This window comes from Globicephala melas, chromosome 3 (assembly GCF_963455315.2).
Source record: "Globicephala melas chromosome 3, mGloMel1.2, whole genome shotgun sequence".
Taxonomy (NCBI): domain Eukaryota; kingdom Metazoa; phylum Chordata; class Mammalia; order Artiodactyla; family Delphinidae; genus Globicephala; species Globicephala melas.
The window spans coordinates 151972663-151988928 of NC_083316.1; the positions used below are offsets into that span (position 1 = coordinate 151972663).

The following is a 16266-nucleotide window of genomic DNA, read 5'->3' on the forward strand; positions in this document are numbered from 1 at the left end:
GAGAGCCTGGGAAATTAAAGTTTAGCTGTGTGCCCAGGAGGACTAGGACATGAATTTGTGGTGAAGAATCACTCAGTTTCCACCTCTGAAGGTTTTGGGTCATGGCCCTAGAAGGGGGCAGTGGAGTAGAGGGTAGAATATGAAAGAGGGATGTCACCTTATCCTTGTAGAAAGAGGGGTCCAAACTGGAGTGGTGGGTGACTTGAGGGCTCTAAGTAAGCCCATACTTAGGTAAAATACAAGTCCCATAGTGGGTACGTGCACATGTAAGAAAGAGGCCAACTGAGGACTGGGCCAGGCTGAGGAAGCAGGGTGTCCCTCTTCAGTCGACAGTACTACACCAAGGTAGGACTTTTATGTGAATGACTATAAACGCACACGTGTCTTTGGGCACAGATGCACCTTATTTGTTCCCTGCCCAGGTGGGCGAGCGTGTGCATACTTGGTTGCACATGTCACTGGGGTGTCTGAGTTCATATGTGCCTGTGTTCATATGTGACAGGCAGATGTGCCTGTCACATGCACATGTCCGAAGGGCTGTGCATACATATGACCGAACGCTCAGGTGTTCCTGACGAGGGAGAACCTGTGTGTTTCTAACCTGTACACCTGAAGGGTCTGTGTGTGCATGACCATGCATGCAATGTATCTGTCCACACCCAGGAACAGGCCTGCAAAGGACAGCCTGGAGATGTCTCAGGACAGAGGTAGTAACTGCATGTGCACAACTGCCGGGGGAGGGGTGCTGAGTGTGCACATGCCAAGCACACAGCCGGTGTGGGATAGGTATGTGCTAAGTAAAGTACGTAAGTGGACACTTACATCACAGTACACATGTCCCTGTGTCTATGGTAGCCCCTGCAGGGTGTATGAAGTTGCCTAGGTGTGTGAATGTGTACTTCTGTGTGCCCAGATGTGCCCTTGGAACTCCCCAGGCTGGGCCAGACCAGGCTGGGCTCCTTGTTGGGCACACAGAGGCCTCTGCTGTGTGTTGGTGACTGCATGGGGCACTGCCAAGGGTGCATTGGCAGCATGTGTATGTGCGTGTGAATGTGTGTGTGCGCGCGCGCGTGCGTGCGTGTGTGTGTGTGTGTGTAGGAAGAAACATTCGCTCTCTTAGACCTTGCTTCTTTCTGTGGTTCGGTTTCTATAGAGACACTTCCTGTGGAAGAGAAAAGAGGTAGTGAGCTGGTGTTTCAGGATGTGAGGGCCCGCAGGAGCGGAGCTGGGCTCTCTCTCTGCTACCTGCCCTTCGCCGTGCAGGCTCTGGCCAGAGCTGCCTACAGTCCCCATGGTGGGCGCCCCCCGCAGTGGGGACCCGTGAACAGCAGCGGCATGCCAGGGAAGCCCAAGCACCTGGGCGTCCCCAACGGACGCATGGTGAGTGCGGGCTCCAGGCCAGGCCCACAGGGAGGGGGTGGGCACACCCAGGGTGGAGCCCAACAGGCACACCCGGCAGGGCTGGGCTAGAGCCTGCATGCTGCCATCGGGCGGGAGAAGTTGGGGAGAGGCAGCAGCAGGTGGTAGAACCTGGCACCCTCATCCCAGGACCTTCCAGATGGTTCTGATGGGGACCTGGGGCCACTCCGGTGATGAGGCCAGAGGAGAGCAGGCATAGGCTTCTGGCCCAGTCCCCACTGCTCTCTTACCTACTACTTTGGCACCATCTGGGGCTGACTGCATCCTAGGGTAGCAGGGAGTCCCGGCATGCCCTTTGCCCCCTGTATACCCCTACGGGGACCCAAGCCCCCATACCTCACTTAACCTCAGCCCCCTCCCTCACCCAGTGTCCTGATGCCCAAGGTCAGGTAAGGGGCAGCCTTTAATGGGTCACTGACCTCCACCTAGACCTACTCCAGAGGCTTCCTGCCAGAACTAGCCGTCCTTGGGCAGCCTGGGATGGGTCAGCAGGGTCAGGCCCGGTTGGCACAGCTTCTGTCTGTTCTATTCCTGGGCTACTAGGACGGGTGGGGGGAGCTGAGCACTAGGGTGCCCCTGGCTGCTGCTAAATCCTCTCCCTGGCTGCTTGGCATCCAGGTGAGAGCTGCCCTTGAAGAGACCTGCTTCAGCAGATGGAACTGGCTGTGTCGGTCTTCTCTTCTCTCCCTAGGACACCAGGCCACTTGGCAGAGTCCCAGCCCCTCCTAAAAACTCCAGAAAGTCCAGTGTCCTAGTCGCCTACCCAGCCCCAGCCTAGTACTGTGGGACAAAGCCAATGGGTCCAGAGAGACCTGGGTTCTAATCTCAGCTCTGCTGTCCTTTACTAGAGGGTCCTCTCTGACCCTCAGTTTCTTCATCTATAAAAGGAGGAGTTTGAAAGGGATTTCAAAGGCTTGCTGAGACGATTAAGTGGAATAATGAATATGAGCCCCCTGACCCACCATGGGGGTTCCATAAATGTCAGCCCAATGCCCCCCTTCATTCTCAGCCCCTTTTCAAGGATCCCCTGCCTCACCAAGAAGCTGAGCCACTCCCCACCCTTACTCCTCCTAATTCCCAAGACCTGTCTCCATACCTCTTCCTCCAGCATCTCTTTATTGGGCAGGAGAGAGGCAAATCCCTCCAAGCTGGCCATGTCCCCCACCTCACTATCTCTACCATCAAAATGACTTTGGAAGTTCGAGCATCCATGGGCCTCGCACTCCCTGGAGGCATGATGCTTGGCTCACCCCTCCCAAAGCATCCAGGCCAAGGAGGAACACACCCACTCCCGCGCCCACCCCAGAGGGCAACTGGGTTGCTGCTTCTGGGCAGTGCCCAGAACTGCAGGGCAGCTGAGGGGGCCCAGAGACAGACCCAGCCTCTGCCCATCCCACATCAACCTATAGCTTCTCTACTCAAGAGTCATTCAGAGCAGGGAAGGCCCCCAAGCTCTACCCCCAGCCCTGCAAGCCCATGGACTTGCTTTTCTCAGCGACGTTCACACACAGGTTTATCTTTGCCCTTTCCGGGCCCATTCTGAACTCTGTGCCACCTCTTGGAATCCCGAGGGTCACAGATTGGCCACTTGCTGGCCATCGGGCAGCCTTCTGAGGCCACACTCAGCTGAGACAGGGAGGGACAGACCAGCATCAAATGTGCATAGATGTAGGCCAGCTGTCAGCCTCCTTCCATGAGTCACCTCCTAAGGGAGGTTCAAAGGAGTACATGACATGCTAAGGGCAGCTGGCAAGAGAGGGACCCGCTTTTGAACCAGGCCAATCTGACTCAACGCCAGGTCTCCTCCACCTCCCAGAACTGCCTGGCTTCGTCCTCCCCCATCTCCTCCTGCCACCAACCCCACCCACCACCACCGTCATTCCCTGCTGAGGCAACTTCATTTGTCAGCCTCGTCTTTCTGCCACTCAGCTTGTCAGGGGGTTGCAATGAAACCTGTCACTTACAGATGGCTCCCAGCCTCCCTCCCAGAGATGCCTTCACAGAGTCCCAACTCCCACTTCATTTGTTCACTCATGCATTCATTCAACAATCCCTCCTTCGGGCCTGCTCAGTGCTGGCCCTGTCCCAGGCATCAAGACCAAGGCCCATCGCCCTAGGCCCTGCCCTCAAACAGCTCCTGGTCTGGCAAGGCACAAAAGGCACGAGCGCAAATACCAGAATAAAATTAAGGTTTGGATAAGAGCAGTAAGTCAGGAATAGAGAAAGCTTGAGGAAGACCGGGAGGGAGAACAAAATTCTCCACTCACTTCATGCATTGTTGGTGTGGAAGATGTCCTGAAAGGATGTGCCAGCTGGAGGAGGGAACAGCATGGGGAAAGGCCTACACGCAGGGAAACATGATGTGTGTACAGGGACAAGGCCCAAGGGCTGGCGAGCCTAAAGCCTGGAGAGGAGCAGTTATTGCATCCTGTCACTCTCAGGGTGCCCAGTTAGTCTCCCTGCACAGGAAGACCTGGAAAGCAGAGCCCACTGTACCTTGGCCTACATTCCTGGAGTCTAGCTCAGGGCCATAGGCCAGCTCCACAAAGCTGACTCAGGCTGAAGAGCCAGGCAGCCAGGGTTCTCAGTGGGTCTACCCAGAGAGGATCTCTGGGCCTCAGTCACCCCAAGCCAGGATGAAATAAGATGATGATATAGAGGGCCAAGCCCAGAAGACGCTCAGTAAATCAGCCCTCCCTTTGAAGTCACCCCTCCAGGGGGCAGAATTCATCCAGGAGCCCCTGAGCCCTTTACCCCAATCGACCTTGCCCATCTATGCCACAAGGGCTGAGGCCCTGGGGCTCCCAGGTCCCCGGTACGTCTGCTGTTCACCCAGGAAGGCAGTTCAGTGGAGGGGAGACCTTAGGTTTCCAGAGTCAGGCACACTTTGGCCCTAATTTCAGCTCAGGCACTTCCCAGCTGTGTGATTTCTTTGGGCCAAGGTTTCCATATCTGTAAAATGGGCGTAATAATACCTGCCACATAGGATAAGGATGTGAGGTTGGATGTGTGACATGGATGTGTGCCGTCCATGTTCTCTCTCTGTCGGAGAGCTCAGGAAATGTCGGGTCACCCTCATCTTTGTATTCTCAGATACCAGTGGCTCCCCCAGGGCCCATTTCCAAGGAAAAATGTTTGGCAAACTGAGTCCAGACCATGGGTTGGGGTTGCCACTTGGCCACCACACCCTTCCTCCTCCTTTCTTCCCCTTTTCTCCCATTCACTCACCACTTCTCCTCAGGCAAGCCAGGGTGGGGCAAGGCCAGCCCTGCTCAGCACAACTTCCCCAGACCCAGGAGCCTGGGCAGATCAGAGCCCCAGGCAGCGGCAGCAGCAGCATCCCACTCTCCCTGCTGCACACCTGCCACATTCACAAATGGGGCCTCGCTGACTCACCCTTCCTGGCAGCTCCAGGAGGTTGGGAATGCTGAGCCCTATGCTACCCAGGGGGAAATTGAGCCCCAGAGAAGGGAAGTTACTTGCCTCAGAATGGTCAATCTGGAATTGGACCCCATCCCCGCTCCCTGCCACTTCTGGATCTCCGTCCTGTCTCAGACCAGGTTATTAATATCTAGAGGGGCCCAGGAAGAACTGCATGGGGCATTCGGAGTCAAAGCATCCCTGGCAAAGGGGGTGCCAGCGCCTCCTGTGAGGGCAGGGGAGGGCAACTTGGGCCCTTGTGGCTGCTTGGGAGCACCTGGGCAAAGAGGGTGCTCTTTGAGGAGGGAGTTCAGGCTGATTCTCTCCTACGGTATAGGCCTGCCCTCCAGGAGCTACAGGCTGGTAGGGGAGAGGCCTACAAATAGGTGGGCAGCAGTGTGGTGGGCAGGGGGATTCGGGGCAACTGGAGTTTAGGGAAGACTGATGTCAACAGGCAGAGACTGGAGAGCTGTAAGGTGGGGGAAGCAGGAGCAGATACCAGGCAGAGGAAATAGTAAAGCAGGAAGCAGGAGTGTGAAGGGGTGTGGGGAAAATAGAAGTTTGATGAAGTGTAGGGTGGAGGTGAGGGGGAGGGCAATGGGGGAGGCTGAAGGGGTTTATTAGTCAGGCTCAGGCAGAGCTTCAGCGGTAACCCAGCAACTGCTCTGCCTCCCAGAGTGAGGAGTGGGGCCGGAAGAGGGCCTGGGAGCCAGTCCCACATAAAGACACAATCCATTCAACAGGATGTAAAGAACAAAACGAAATAGGAGTGAAGCCAAGCCCAGAGCCCTCTGCCTTCCCTGGGGTCCTGGGCTGCCCAAGAGCATCCCGTGCCCCACCCCCTGACACACGAAAAGTGCCGTGGAGAGCCCTGAGCAAGGGAGAAGCTGAGTCCTGGGTTGGAGGGTGGGCCAGCGAGAGGCCCGGTGTGTGCTGGGTGCGGGGAAGAGGGAGGGCCAGGTGGCCACCGCAGAGTGGGAGGGGAAAGTCAGGATGGTTCCCGGAGACCTGGACGGAGGGCAGTAACCAAGGCTGGGAACAGCCACAGAGCAGCCTGGGGAGGAAGAACGTGGGACAGGCAGGTGCAGGCATGAGGGCAGCGGCCAGGAAAGGGAAAGAACAGCTGGAAGGGACCTTGGGCTTCAACTTGTCCCCTTCACACACCCCAGGAGTTGAGACTTTGTCCTGCAGCCCCGGGAGAGAATTCCTATGAAGCTGTGAGATGGGCAAGTGCAAAGGCAGGAAGGCGAAGGCTGGGGCAGCCAGGGGAGGACGTGCAGGGTAGTTCCACGTCCAGCCTCCCTCTGCACAAGCTTTCCCTCCTCCTCCATAATGTCTTAGCCCTGTGCTCCAGCTTGGAGGCAGGCTCAGGGAGGGGCCCAAGGTTATAAAACTAGAAAAGGACAGGGCTAGGATTTGAATCCGTGTCTGACAGACCCGATCCCTGTGTTCTTCCCTCTACCACAGGGCTTGGCAAAATTGAAAGCTGAAGCAGGGCCAGACACCAATACTAATGCGACAACAATAATAGTAATGTTCCTTAAATATTTACCACATGCCAGACAGTGTTATGAGTTCTCTTTCTATGTATATTTAACTTATTTAATCACAGCAAGCCTTTGAAGTCCTGACCATTATTTGCCCCATCTGTATAGAGGGAGAAACTAAGGCACAGAGAGGTAAAGTACTCTGCCCAAGGTCACACAGCACAAATGTGAACTCAGGTAGTGTGGGGTCTGCCTCCATAAATAACATAAATGCATCAAACTGGCCCCAGAGACCTCTGAGGAGAGTGTGAAACCCTTCTAGGGAAAGCGATTGCTACTCAGGGCCAGCCAAGGTTGCCATGCTGGGAAGAAGCTCAAGGTAGCTGGGGTTTCATGTAAAACTCCTGACTTTCATATGTGGGAAACCCCTTTAAAGTTTAAAAAAACCAAAAACATTCTGATATTAATAATGTCCTACTTATTTGCAGGCCAGCTCTGGCCCACAGATGTGTGACCCGGGTGCTCCCAGGTTGGGGAACAGAGAGGGAGATTCCAGCTGGGAGGGCAGGGAGAAGCTTCCTGGGGAGGAGATGTTTGCAGACTTGTTTCCAGTAGGGATGGAACGAAGGGACAGGTGGCAGAAGCTCCTGTGACAGGACCTAGTGAAAATGTAGGAGGTGAGAGGGAGGAAGGAACTGGGGATCAGTCAAGCCCTGGTGTTAGGAGCCCAGGTGATGGGAGGAAAACCAGATTCAGGGAAGTTGGTTCCGTGCCCTGCTTTGGTGGTGGCAGACGTGGTTTCCAATTGGGACTGGCTGAGTTGGAAGGGCTTGTGGGGCATTTGGGTGGAGATGTCAGCAGGAAGTTGGCTATGTGTGTTTGAAGCTGGGGAGATGTGGGAGGGAGAAAGGGCCCAGAACAGAGTCAGAGAGGGGTAGAGACCACCTTGTGTGTATGAGGAAGCTGGAGGATTTGCTAGGAAGGTAGGAAGACCGAGGGAAACCACTGCAAGAGTCATTTTGAAAGGAGGGTTTTTCTGTTTCACTAATGGTTGGGATTCCCAGAGAAGCCAGAGTTGTGCATGTGGGGGAAGGGGGGATGCGCAGAGGAAGGGATTGGCCTCTACAGCTACTCACAGGGTAGTCCATAACCAGCAGCATCAGTGCTTGGAATCTTGTCAGAAACAGAGAGTCTTAGGCTCTCCTGAAACTGAATCTCTGGAGGTTCCCCCCCGCCATCATTCTAATGCACACTAAAGTTTGAGAACCACTGCTCTCTACTATAAAATAGCATCCTATGCCCTGCCCATGGTGGGGTGTTTCCAAGAGGAGGCAGTTGCAATAAGGAGATCATCAGTTACAGAGACACCTCTCCTTCCTCAAAGACAACAGCAAACATTGCTATAACACCTGCCACATGCTGGCCACTATTCTAGACGCTGGAAATATATTAAACTGATTTGATCCTCACAGCAGGCCCAGGAAGTAAGTTAACTATTATTATCATCATCCCTCACTTACAGATGGAGACAAACAAGTTACTTGCCCAAAGTCATACAACTAGTTAGTGGCAGAGACAAGATTAAAAGTTTGTGTTCCTACCCACCATGCTCTACACCGAGGCTCACCCAGTGGGTGCTGGGGGTCAACAGGGGTGACTGGGATGTACCTGGTGTAAGTCCCAGTGCACACAGTGGTTGGCACATGATGGAAGGGGAGCCAGGGGCAGCCTGAGCAAAACCCTGAGCAAGCAGTGACCTGGCTGAGAATGCCCAGTGTGGCCCTGCAGGCAGAGAACACAGCTCCAGTCCTGGGGGCTGGGCCTAGAACTATCCCTTGAGAATCCACCCTGGGCTCTACTCTGACTTTCTACCTCGGGTTTCTTGTAGGTTGTGGCTGTCTCAGATGGAGGTAAGTGACAGAGTATGTGGAGGAAGCCTGGCTGGGGTGGGGGTGGGGGCTGAGGGGGGTGTATGTGGAAACAGCGTGGGGATACCCCTGCCATTTGCTGTCTTTCCAGGAAAAGTACCTGAGATGGGATTGGGCCAGGGGCTGGGGAAGGCTGCAAGGCTCAGCTGCACTTGTCCATCCCCCTGCAGAGCTGAGCAGCACGGCGGGGCCCCAGGGCCAGGGAGAGGGCCGAGGCAGCTCCCTCAGCATCCACAGCCTTCCCAGTGGCCCCAGCAGCCCCTTGCCCACCGAGGAGCAGCCTGTGGCCAGCTGGGGCCTGTCCTTCGAGAGGCTGCTGCAGGACCCGCTGGGCCTGGCTTACTTCACTGTAAGCCCTGGGGTGGGATAGGGAGGGCAGATGGCAGTGGCCACCATGGGGGGAAGGGTGGGGGGCATGGGAGAGGGCATGGATGGAGTTTCAGGCTGGCCAGAGTGGGACTCCTCTGTCAGCTGCCTCATCTGGCCTTTCTTTGGCACTCTCTTACTCTTCTCCCAGCTGGGATGTTTCCTTCTCTCTGCCTCTTATTTTCTCTCTGTGCCTCCGGATCTCATCCCATCTGTCTGTCTGACCCTATCTGTCTGGCTTGGCCTCTTGGCCCTCTCTCTATACCAATCTCTTGGACCACATCCCCTGACTGGGTCTCTGTGTCTCGCCTCTGTGTCTGTGCCCCCTTCTCCCCACCCCCAGGAGTTCCTGAAGAAGGAGTTCAGTGCTGAGAACGTGACATTCTGGAAGGCCTGCGAGCGCTTCCAGCAGATCCCCGCCAGCGACACCCAGCAGGTGGGGAGAAGGGGGAACTGAGGTGGCGAGATGAGACCAGGGCCTGAGCCATGCCCCTGACCTTCTCCTGTCCGTCCTGCCCCAGTTAGCTCAGGAGGCCCGGAACATCTACCAGGAGTTTCTGTCCAGCCAGGCACTGAGCCCTGTGAACATCGACAGGCAGGCCTGGCTCAGCGAGGAGGTGCTGGCAGAGCCCCGACCAGACATGTTCCGGGCACAGCAGCTTCAGGTGAGCGGTCCCGGAGGCGCGGCCTGAGATAAGGGGCAGCGCCTTGGAAGGGAGCTCGGTGGAGCAGAGGCAGGGCCAGATCCAGCGGCGGACCTTGAGCGGCAGAGATGGTGGGGATGGGGTGGGGAAGAGTGCAAATCTGGATGCTGGGACCCAGCTAAACGTTGGGCAGGGCGCGGGTCAGAGGTAAGACTAGAGGAGACAGTGAAGGAGGGACTAGGGGCGGGACCTGGAGCAAGGAAGGGCTAGGGGCTCGCTCCCTAGGTTGCGGACGCCGCCAAGCCCCAGGGCCGGGTCTGGGACTCTGGCGGCTCGCAGAGCGCCCACTCCAGCTCACCGCCCCGGCGCCGGTTCCGCAGATCTTCAACTTGATGAAGTTTGACAGCTATGCACGCTTCGTTAAATCCCCGCTGTACCGCGAGTGCCTCCTTGCGGAGGCCGAGGGTCGCCCCCTGCGGGAACCTGGCTCTTCGCGCCTTGGCAGCCCTGACGCCACGAGAAAGGTGCGGACGACGGCCTGTGGGGGCAGGCGACCGGGTGCAGATCTGCGAGGGTGTGCCCACGGTCTGCCTGCGGGTGGGGCCCGGCCCAGTGCCAGTGGCTTCCTTGTATCTTGCAGAAGCCGAAGCTGAAGCCCGGAAAGTCGCTGCCGCTGGGCGTGGAGGAGTTGGGGCAGCTGCCTCCTGCTGAGGGCCCTGGGGGCCGCCCACTCCGCTCGTCCTTCCGCAGAGGTGAGGGCAGGAGCGGGCCGCAGAGATGAGCGGGGTCGGGAGTCTGGGCAAGCCTGGAGAACACCCCCTTCCTCCTACTGGTCCCGCAGTCTCTAAGACTGTGAAAATCGAAATGCAGGTCCGTGTGCCCCCCATGTTCCCCTGGTGGTTCGGTTCCCACGCTAGACCCCAGAAGTTTGGGAAGCCCCCCTCAGCAGCGAAGCTTCCAGGAACCCAAACCACGTTAGACCCCTGTAAAGGGCTCCAACAGGGTCCGCCTGGCTGGGGAGAGGCCATCCTGCTCATTCTCCCTCTCCCCTAGAACTAGGGGGCGGCGCGTCAAACTCAGCCTTGCGCCGAGAGTCCCAGGGGTCCCTCAACTCCTCTGCCAGTCTGGACCTCGGCTTTCTTGCCTTTGTCAGCAGCAAATCTGAGGTGAGCCCACTGCTGGGGGAGACGTGGTGTGGGCTCGGGCCACTACTCAGGCCCCTTTGTGTGACCACCCTCATTCCAAGTCACCGGCCCCACTTCATCCTCCACTTGATCCACATGGCCAACCACTCAGCCTCCTCACTTTCTTCCTGTCCTCACCACATTGGGCCCCATGCATGTTATGGGTGCACATCCTCTTCAGCTGATGTGTGTGCACATGTGGGTGCCCAGGTGTGTACAACACGTGTGTAGCAGTCAGTGGGTGGACCTGTCTCTGGGTGCCCATACGTTTGGGTGAGCATACATGTATTCCTGTAGGAGGATGTATCCTGCCTGCCTACAAGTGTGCCCTTGGGCATGTGTATGCCTGTGTGTGCCCCAGTGAGCTTACGTTGTCTGTGTACCTGTCTGTGTGTCCTTGCGTGTGTACACATCACCTCCCTTGACACCTGCTCTGAATCAGAGCCACCGGAAGAGCCTTGGGAGCTCAGAAGGCGAGAGTGAAAGCCGACCAGGGAAGTATTGCTGCGTGTACCTGCCTGATGGCACAGCCTCCTTGGCCCTAGCCCGACCTGGCCTCACCATCCGTGACATGCTGGAAGGCATCTGTGAGAAACGAGGACTCTCTCTACCTGACATCAAGGTCTACCTGGTGGGCAATGAGCAGGTGCGAACCTGGCCTGTTCCCCAACTCTAACTCCCTTTCTGATCCTGAACCCACCCCCATTCCTGTCTCTGCTCAGCCATGACCCCAACACCAATTCCACTTCTAATTCCAACCCCATCCCCTATCCCCACCCCCTTCCTAACTCCAGCCCCCTGCCCCATGCCCAACTCCAAATCAACCCAGCACCAACTCCTCACTCAAACTCAGATATCCACTCTCATCCCATGAAAATCCTGTCCCCACCCCATTCCCATCCTGGTTTCTAGCTTCAGCCATCATCCTCACTGTGATAGTCTCTGGGAGGAAGAGTAGGGGAAAACCACTGCTGGAGCTGAGTTTTTCCCTGTCACTCCCAGAGTTCAGACTGCCCATCCCTGAAATGGCCATTTGGGGATCCCTTACTTCCTCTGCCACCAGGGGCACCCAACTGCACCCAACCTATGAAAAACTTTCCTTTAGGTACAAACTAGCATAGCTTTAAAGAGGAGGCTAGGGCAAAATTCACTTAAACTAAACCATCCAATAAGGGGAAATCTAAAGGAAGGATGCTGTATCCCAGGGAGACGCGTCAGGATTTCATTCACCCAGTAACAGTCCTAAGCCCCTGCCAGGTGGGGGCAGAGGGAGCCAGGCTGAGTTCTGTCCTCCAGGTCCAAAGGCTGGAGGTGAGCTAGGCAGGAGGTGATCAGGAGGAGGAGTTGAAGTTCCAGAGAGTTTCTGGGTCAAGGAAGGCATTTCTGGTTGGTCCCAGGAGGCTTCATGGGAGAGGTGGCCGTTGATGAGGATGAGGACAAATTTGCCTGGCAGAGCTGTGGGGGGAGGACATTCCAGGCACAGGTGGGAAGAAGTGCAGTACAGGTTCAGGGGCCTGGAGCATGGGAGTATGAGGGCCACAGTAAGAGAAGCTCTGCCCACTTTCTTGGGCCACCCAGGCAGCCTCTGCAGCCCTGATGGGTTTTCATGTCTGCTAAATATAACTTCACCACCCACACTCCACCTGTCCCTGCAGCACAGCACAGGCCTATTGCCTGGAAGAGGCTGCCTCCCAGCCCCGGGCTGGTGCAGGCAGCAGGGCCTCCAGGGGTGGTAATTACTACAGCTACTTTTATGTACCTACTGTGTGCCAGGCACTGTGCCAGATACTTCGTATCCTTCTGGCCTCACAGCTGTCTTGCGGGGAAAAGCCCTTTTTGCAGTGAGGAGACAAGAAGTGTCCTTAGTAGGTGGGAATGGAGAGAAGTGGACAAGTGTAAAAAAAAGGGACAAGGCCTGGGTGGCTGACCAAAGGTAGGTGGTGAGGGAGGAAATGCGTCCAGCTGGTCCAGTTGGTTTTCCCATGCCTGAGGGACAAGGGGCAGCTGTCCAGGAGGCAGATCCTGACCTGGCTCAGGAAGAGGTGGCCCCCATGTTCCAGGACTTAAGCCTACCCCTTAACCAAGCAGCCCCATTACCATTTCGTGCCCACCCCACCTCCATGTTTCTCATAACTCTGTTCCTTTTCCAAGTCTGTCCAGCATTCTTTTTTTTTTGCGGTACACGGGCCTCTCACTGGCCTCTCCCGTTACGGAGCACAGGCTCCGGACGCGCAGGCTCAGCGGCCATGGCTCACGGGCCTAGCCACTCTGCGGCATGTGGGATCTTCCCGGGCGAGGGCACGAACCCGTGTCCCCTGCATCGGCAGGCGGACTCTCAACCACTGCGCCACCAGAGAAGCCCCATGTCCAGCGTTCTTGCCACTAGGCTCTGATCCAGCCCGGTCTTGTATTCTGTCGGCATCTCTATGGCTTACCCGACCACCGGCCCTTCCCTCTGGCCCTTAGGGAGCCTCAGTGGAGGCCCTGGGAGGAAGTGATGATTATTCCCTCAGACCCCGGGGATGGGGGACAAGGGAAGGAGAAGGAATTTTGAGACCCTGCCTGGCTCCTGCAGAAGGCCCTGGTCCTGGATCAGGACTGCACCGTGCTGGCGGACCAGGAAGTGCGGCTGGAGAACAGAATCACTTTCGAGTAAGTGTCTGTCGCTCCAGTCTAGGGTCCGGGGGTCCCAGCACTCGTTTGGGTCCCAGTTCTGGCTGCTGTTCTCCCTCCAAGTCCTGCCCCTGGTGCTAACCCCGCCCCTTAGGCTAAGGCCCCACCCCCAAGAGGTCCCACCTCCCCAGTTCAGGCTCCACCCTCTCTCCGGCCAGTCCCAGGTGGGTTGGGGGAGAGGCGCGGCGGGCTCTCCGACCTTCCGCAGCGCCAGGGTCCCGCGCAGGCTCGAGTTGGCGCCGCTGGAGCGCGTGGTGCGGATCTCCGCCAAGCCCACCAAGCGGCTGCAGGAGGCGCTGCAGCCCATCCTGGCGAAGCACGGCCTGAGCCCGCAACAGGTGTCGCTTCGTCGGGTGAGCCGTGTAGCCGAGGGGCAGGGGCGGAGCGGGGCGGACTGCCTGTCCCGCGGGCTGCTGACCTGTCCCCTCAGCCAGGCGAGAAGCAGCCACTAGATCTGAGGAAGCTAGTGAGTTCGGTGGCGGCCGAGAGATTGGTTTTGGACGCTCTCCCAGGTAAGGGACGTTGGCCCAGGGGCTCGTAAGGGACAGCTCTGGCCCAAGAGGAAGGGGGTCCAGGCGAGAGGCAGACAGGAACGGTGGCCCTCTCTGCCACAGGTGTGAAGATCACTGAAGCTGGCGACATATCGCCCTGCCTCAGCCAGGTGAGCGAGGGACTGGGCACCCTCTTTTGCCCGCCAGCCTCCCCTTCCGGTTGTGGCTCTAACCCCACATTCTCACAGGGTGGCCCGCCTACAATCCAGGACAAGGCCGCCCACCTCCCTCCACTGTCCCTGAACTCGCTGGCCCAGGCACCCAGTAGTATCACTGGGAAGCGGCAGACCTGTGACATTGAAGGTACATTGGGGATGATGGTGGCTAGGGACCAGAAGGTTGGGGACCGTTGAGGGTGGGTGGCCTTAGAGAGCCTTGAGCTGAGGCAGGGGCCTGGATGTCACTGGGGCTGGAACAGGGTCCACTGGGGTTGAGGGACCAGAAAGGCTGGGACAGGGGGTGGGATGGGGGCATTGGTGCTGGGGTCAGGGAGGCTGTGGCCATATTAAGAGCAGCAGGACTGTGGTAGGCTAGCATAGGTGGGTCTGCACCCATGGTCCCCTTGACTCTGTGGCCATCCCCAGGCCTGGTGGAGCTGCTGAACCGGGTGCAGAGCAGTGGAGCCCATGACCAGAGGGGCCTTCTGCGCAAAGAGGACCTGGTGCTTCCAGAATTTCTGCAGCTGCCTGCCCAAGGAGCCAACTCCCAGGAAGCCCCACCACAGACTGAATCAGCGGCCCAGCCCAAGGGGAGCCCCTCAGACTCCACTGCGCACTCGGCCCTCTGACAGCTGCCCAACCGTCCAGGCCGGCTGCATGGCACCTGGCGGGCCAAGCATGCCATGGGCCCGCTCTGCATGCCCTGTCTGTGCCATGAGTGTCCCTGGCCCCTTCCTGCCACGGGCAGGCCCGCAGGAAGAGCTGGGAGGGGATGGAGAGGCGAATCAGAGGAGTGACACTCCACAGCTGCCACCACTTGGTCCATTACAGGCTTGCTCATCCATCCCTTGCTGCCAGGCCACCAGGGGGAAGTGGGCCTAGCCCCCAGTGCAGGTGTGCCCAACACGGAGGGGCGGCGTTGGCAGTGCCAGCCTCCCCACCATGTGCCAGGCCTCAGCAATGAGTAGGAAGAGGGGCCGGCTCTTCCTCGGGGAGCTGGTATGAGTAAGGCCCGGGGGTGCAGGCAGGCAGGCAGCCCCTCCTTCTACCCACAGAGATGCTACTGAACTTTTGGATTTTGCAGTTGGCTTGGGGCAGCTGGGTTTGTCCTGGATGTATGATATTGTTATAATAATAATTATTATTCTGCCATAGGGCGTGTTCCTTGTGTGCCAGTCTACCCTGTGTGCCACCCCCACCCCCAAACTGTGTTGCCTCTGTCACCAGGGTCAACGCCAGGAAGCCCTTGGGGACCTCAGGATGTACCCCCTGACTTCCTGTTGTCAGAACCTGTCTTCCTGACTGCACAGAGTATGGGGTGTGAGTGTGAGAGACAGACAGAGACAGCCAGAGAGAAGGAGGGAGGGAAGGAGGAAGCAGGGGAGGGAGGGAGGAAGAGGAGGGAGGGGTAGACCCCTCTGGGCAGCTGTGCCTCTGCTGGTGTCATTGTGCTATTCTCTGAATCTGAGTACAGTGTCTGGTCACTGTCCTGTTTCTACTGGGGACTGAAAGTGTTTCTGTAGACATGGCAGTGGGCTACTTTGGATTCATCGAAGGCCTCGAGGAGGACACTGGTTTTTGTGGTGGGGGCAGGTTCTGCCCCCTGCCTGCTTTGGCTGGGTGGTCTTCTCTGTCCCCCAGTGGCCAGAGAAGCCCACAGCCCACACAGGGAGGAGGAACAGGGAGAACCCCAGAAGGAGAGCCCCAGCCTGGGGGCAGAGAAGCTAGACTCAGTCCCGGTGCTGCTGTGACAGAGGAAACAAGGGGACGCAGGAGCCTTGAGAAGGCACTGGGGGAGTGAGGGGCCCTCTTGACCACCTCCAACAGGTTGAGCTCTCTTCCCCACTCTAGCTCTTTGTACTTTCTGTCCCCTCTGCCAGGGGCTCCCCATACCTGCCCCCTATCTTGTAACTGGCTCCTCACCCTTGAAGTTCCTGGGAGAGATCAGTGCGGTTTGCTGGCCTTTCTCTAGAAGTCAAGCGCAAGCCTTCCTCAGGGGGCCTTCATGGCTTGTAAACAAGAAAAATTTATTTCTCACAGTTCTAGAGGTCAGAACTCCAAGATCAGGTGCAAACATGGTGGGGTTCTGGTGAGGACCTTGTTCCAGGTTGTAACAACCAACTTCTGTGTCCTCACATGGTGGAAGGGGTCAGGGAGCTCTCTGGGGTCTCTTTGTAAGGGCACTAATCTCACTACATCCTCATTACCTAATCACCTCCCAAAGGCCCACCTCCACATACCATCACCTTGGGCATTGGGATTTCAACATATGAATTCAGAGGGACACAAATATTTAGACCATAGCACAAGGTGACCAGGAAAGCTCTCCTGAGCTGTGTAAGCTGAGACCTTCAATGAAGCGGGACTTCTGTGTTTGTAAGTCTTAGAAATCCCACTCAGAGTCACAAGCACACACACTGAAAGAATGCATTGGCT

General features: G+C 57.3%; 1 protein-coding gene across 2 annotated transcripts; it reads left to right on the forward strand.

The window, feature by feature from the left end:
• The first annotated feature begins 1149 nt into the window (after positions 1–1149).
• Positions 1150–15057, forward strand: RGS14 (regulator of G protein signaling 14). Of its 2 annotated transcripts, XM_030846910.2 has the most exons (15): positions 1150–1380; positions 8215–8236; positions 8425–8603; positions 8964–9056; positions 9142–9285; positions 9645–9788; positions 9905–10016; positions 10318–10430; positions 10891–11094; positions 13024–13100; positions 13348–13474; positions 13552–13633; positions 13736–13782; positions 13861–13975; positions 14257–15001. In XM_030846910.2, the coding sequence occupies exons 1-15, from the start codon at positions 1336–1338 to the stop codon at positions 14457–14459; spliced, it is 1707 nt and encodes a 568-aa protein (XP_030702770.2). In that variant the 5' UTR covers positions 1150–1335; the 3' UTR covers positions 14460–15001. The 2 variants fall into 2 exon arrangements, with proteins under 2 accessions (XP_030702770.2, XP_060151547.1); XM_060295564.2 differs by lacking the exon at positions 9645–9788 and having other exon boundaries at positions 14257–15057.
• The last annotated feature ends 1209 nt before the right edge of the window (positions 15058–16266 follow it).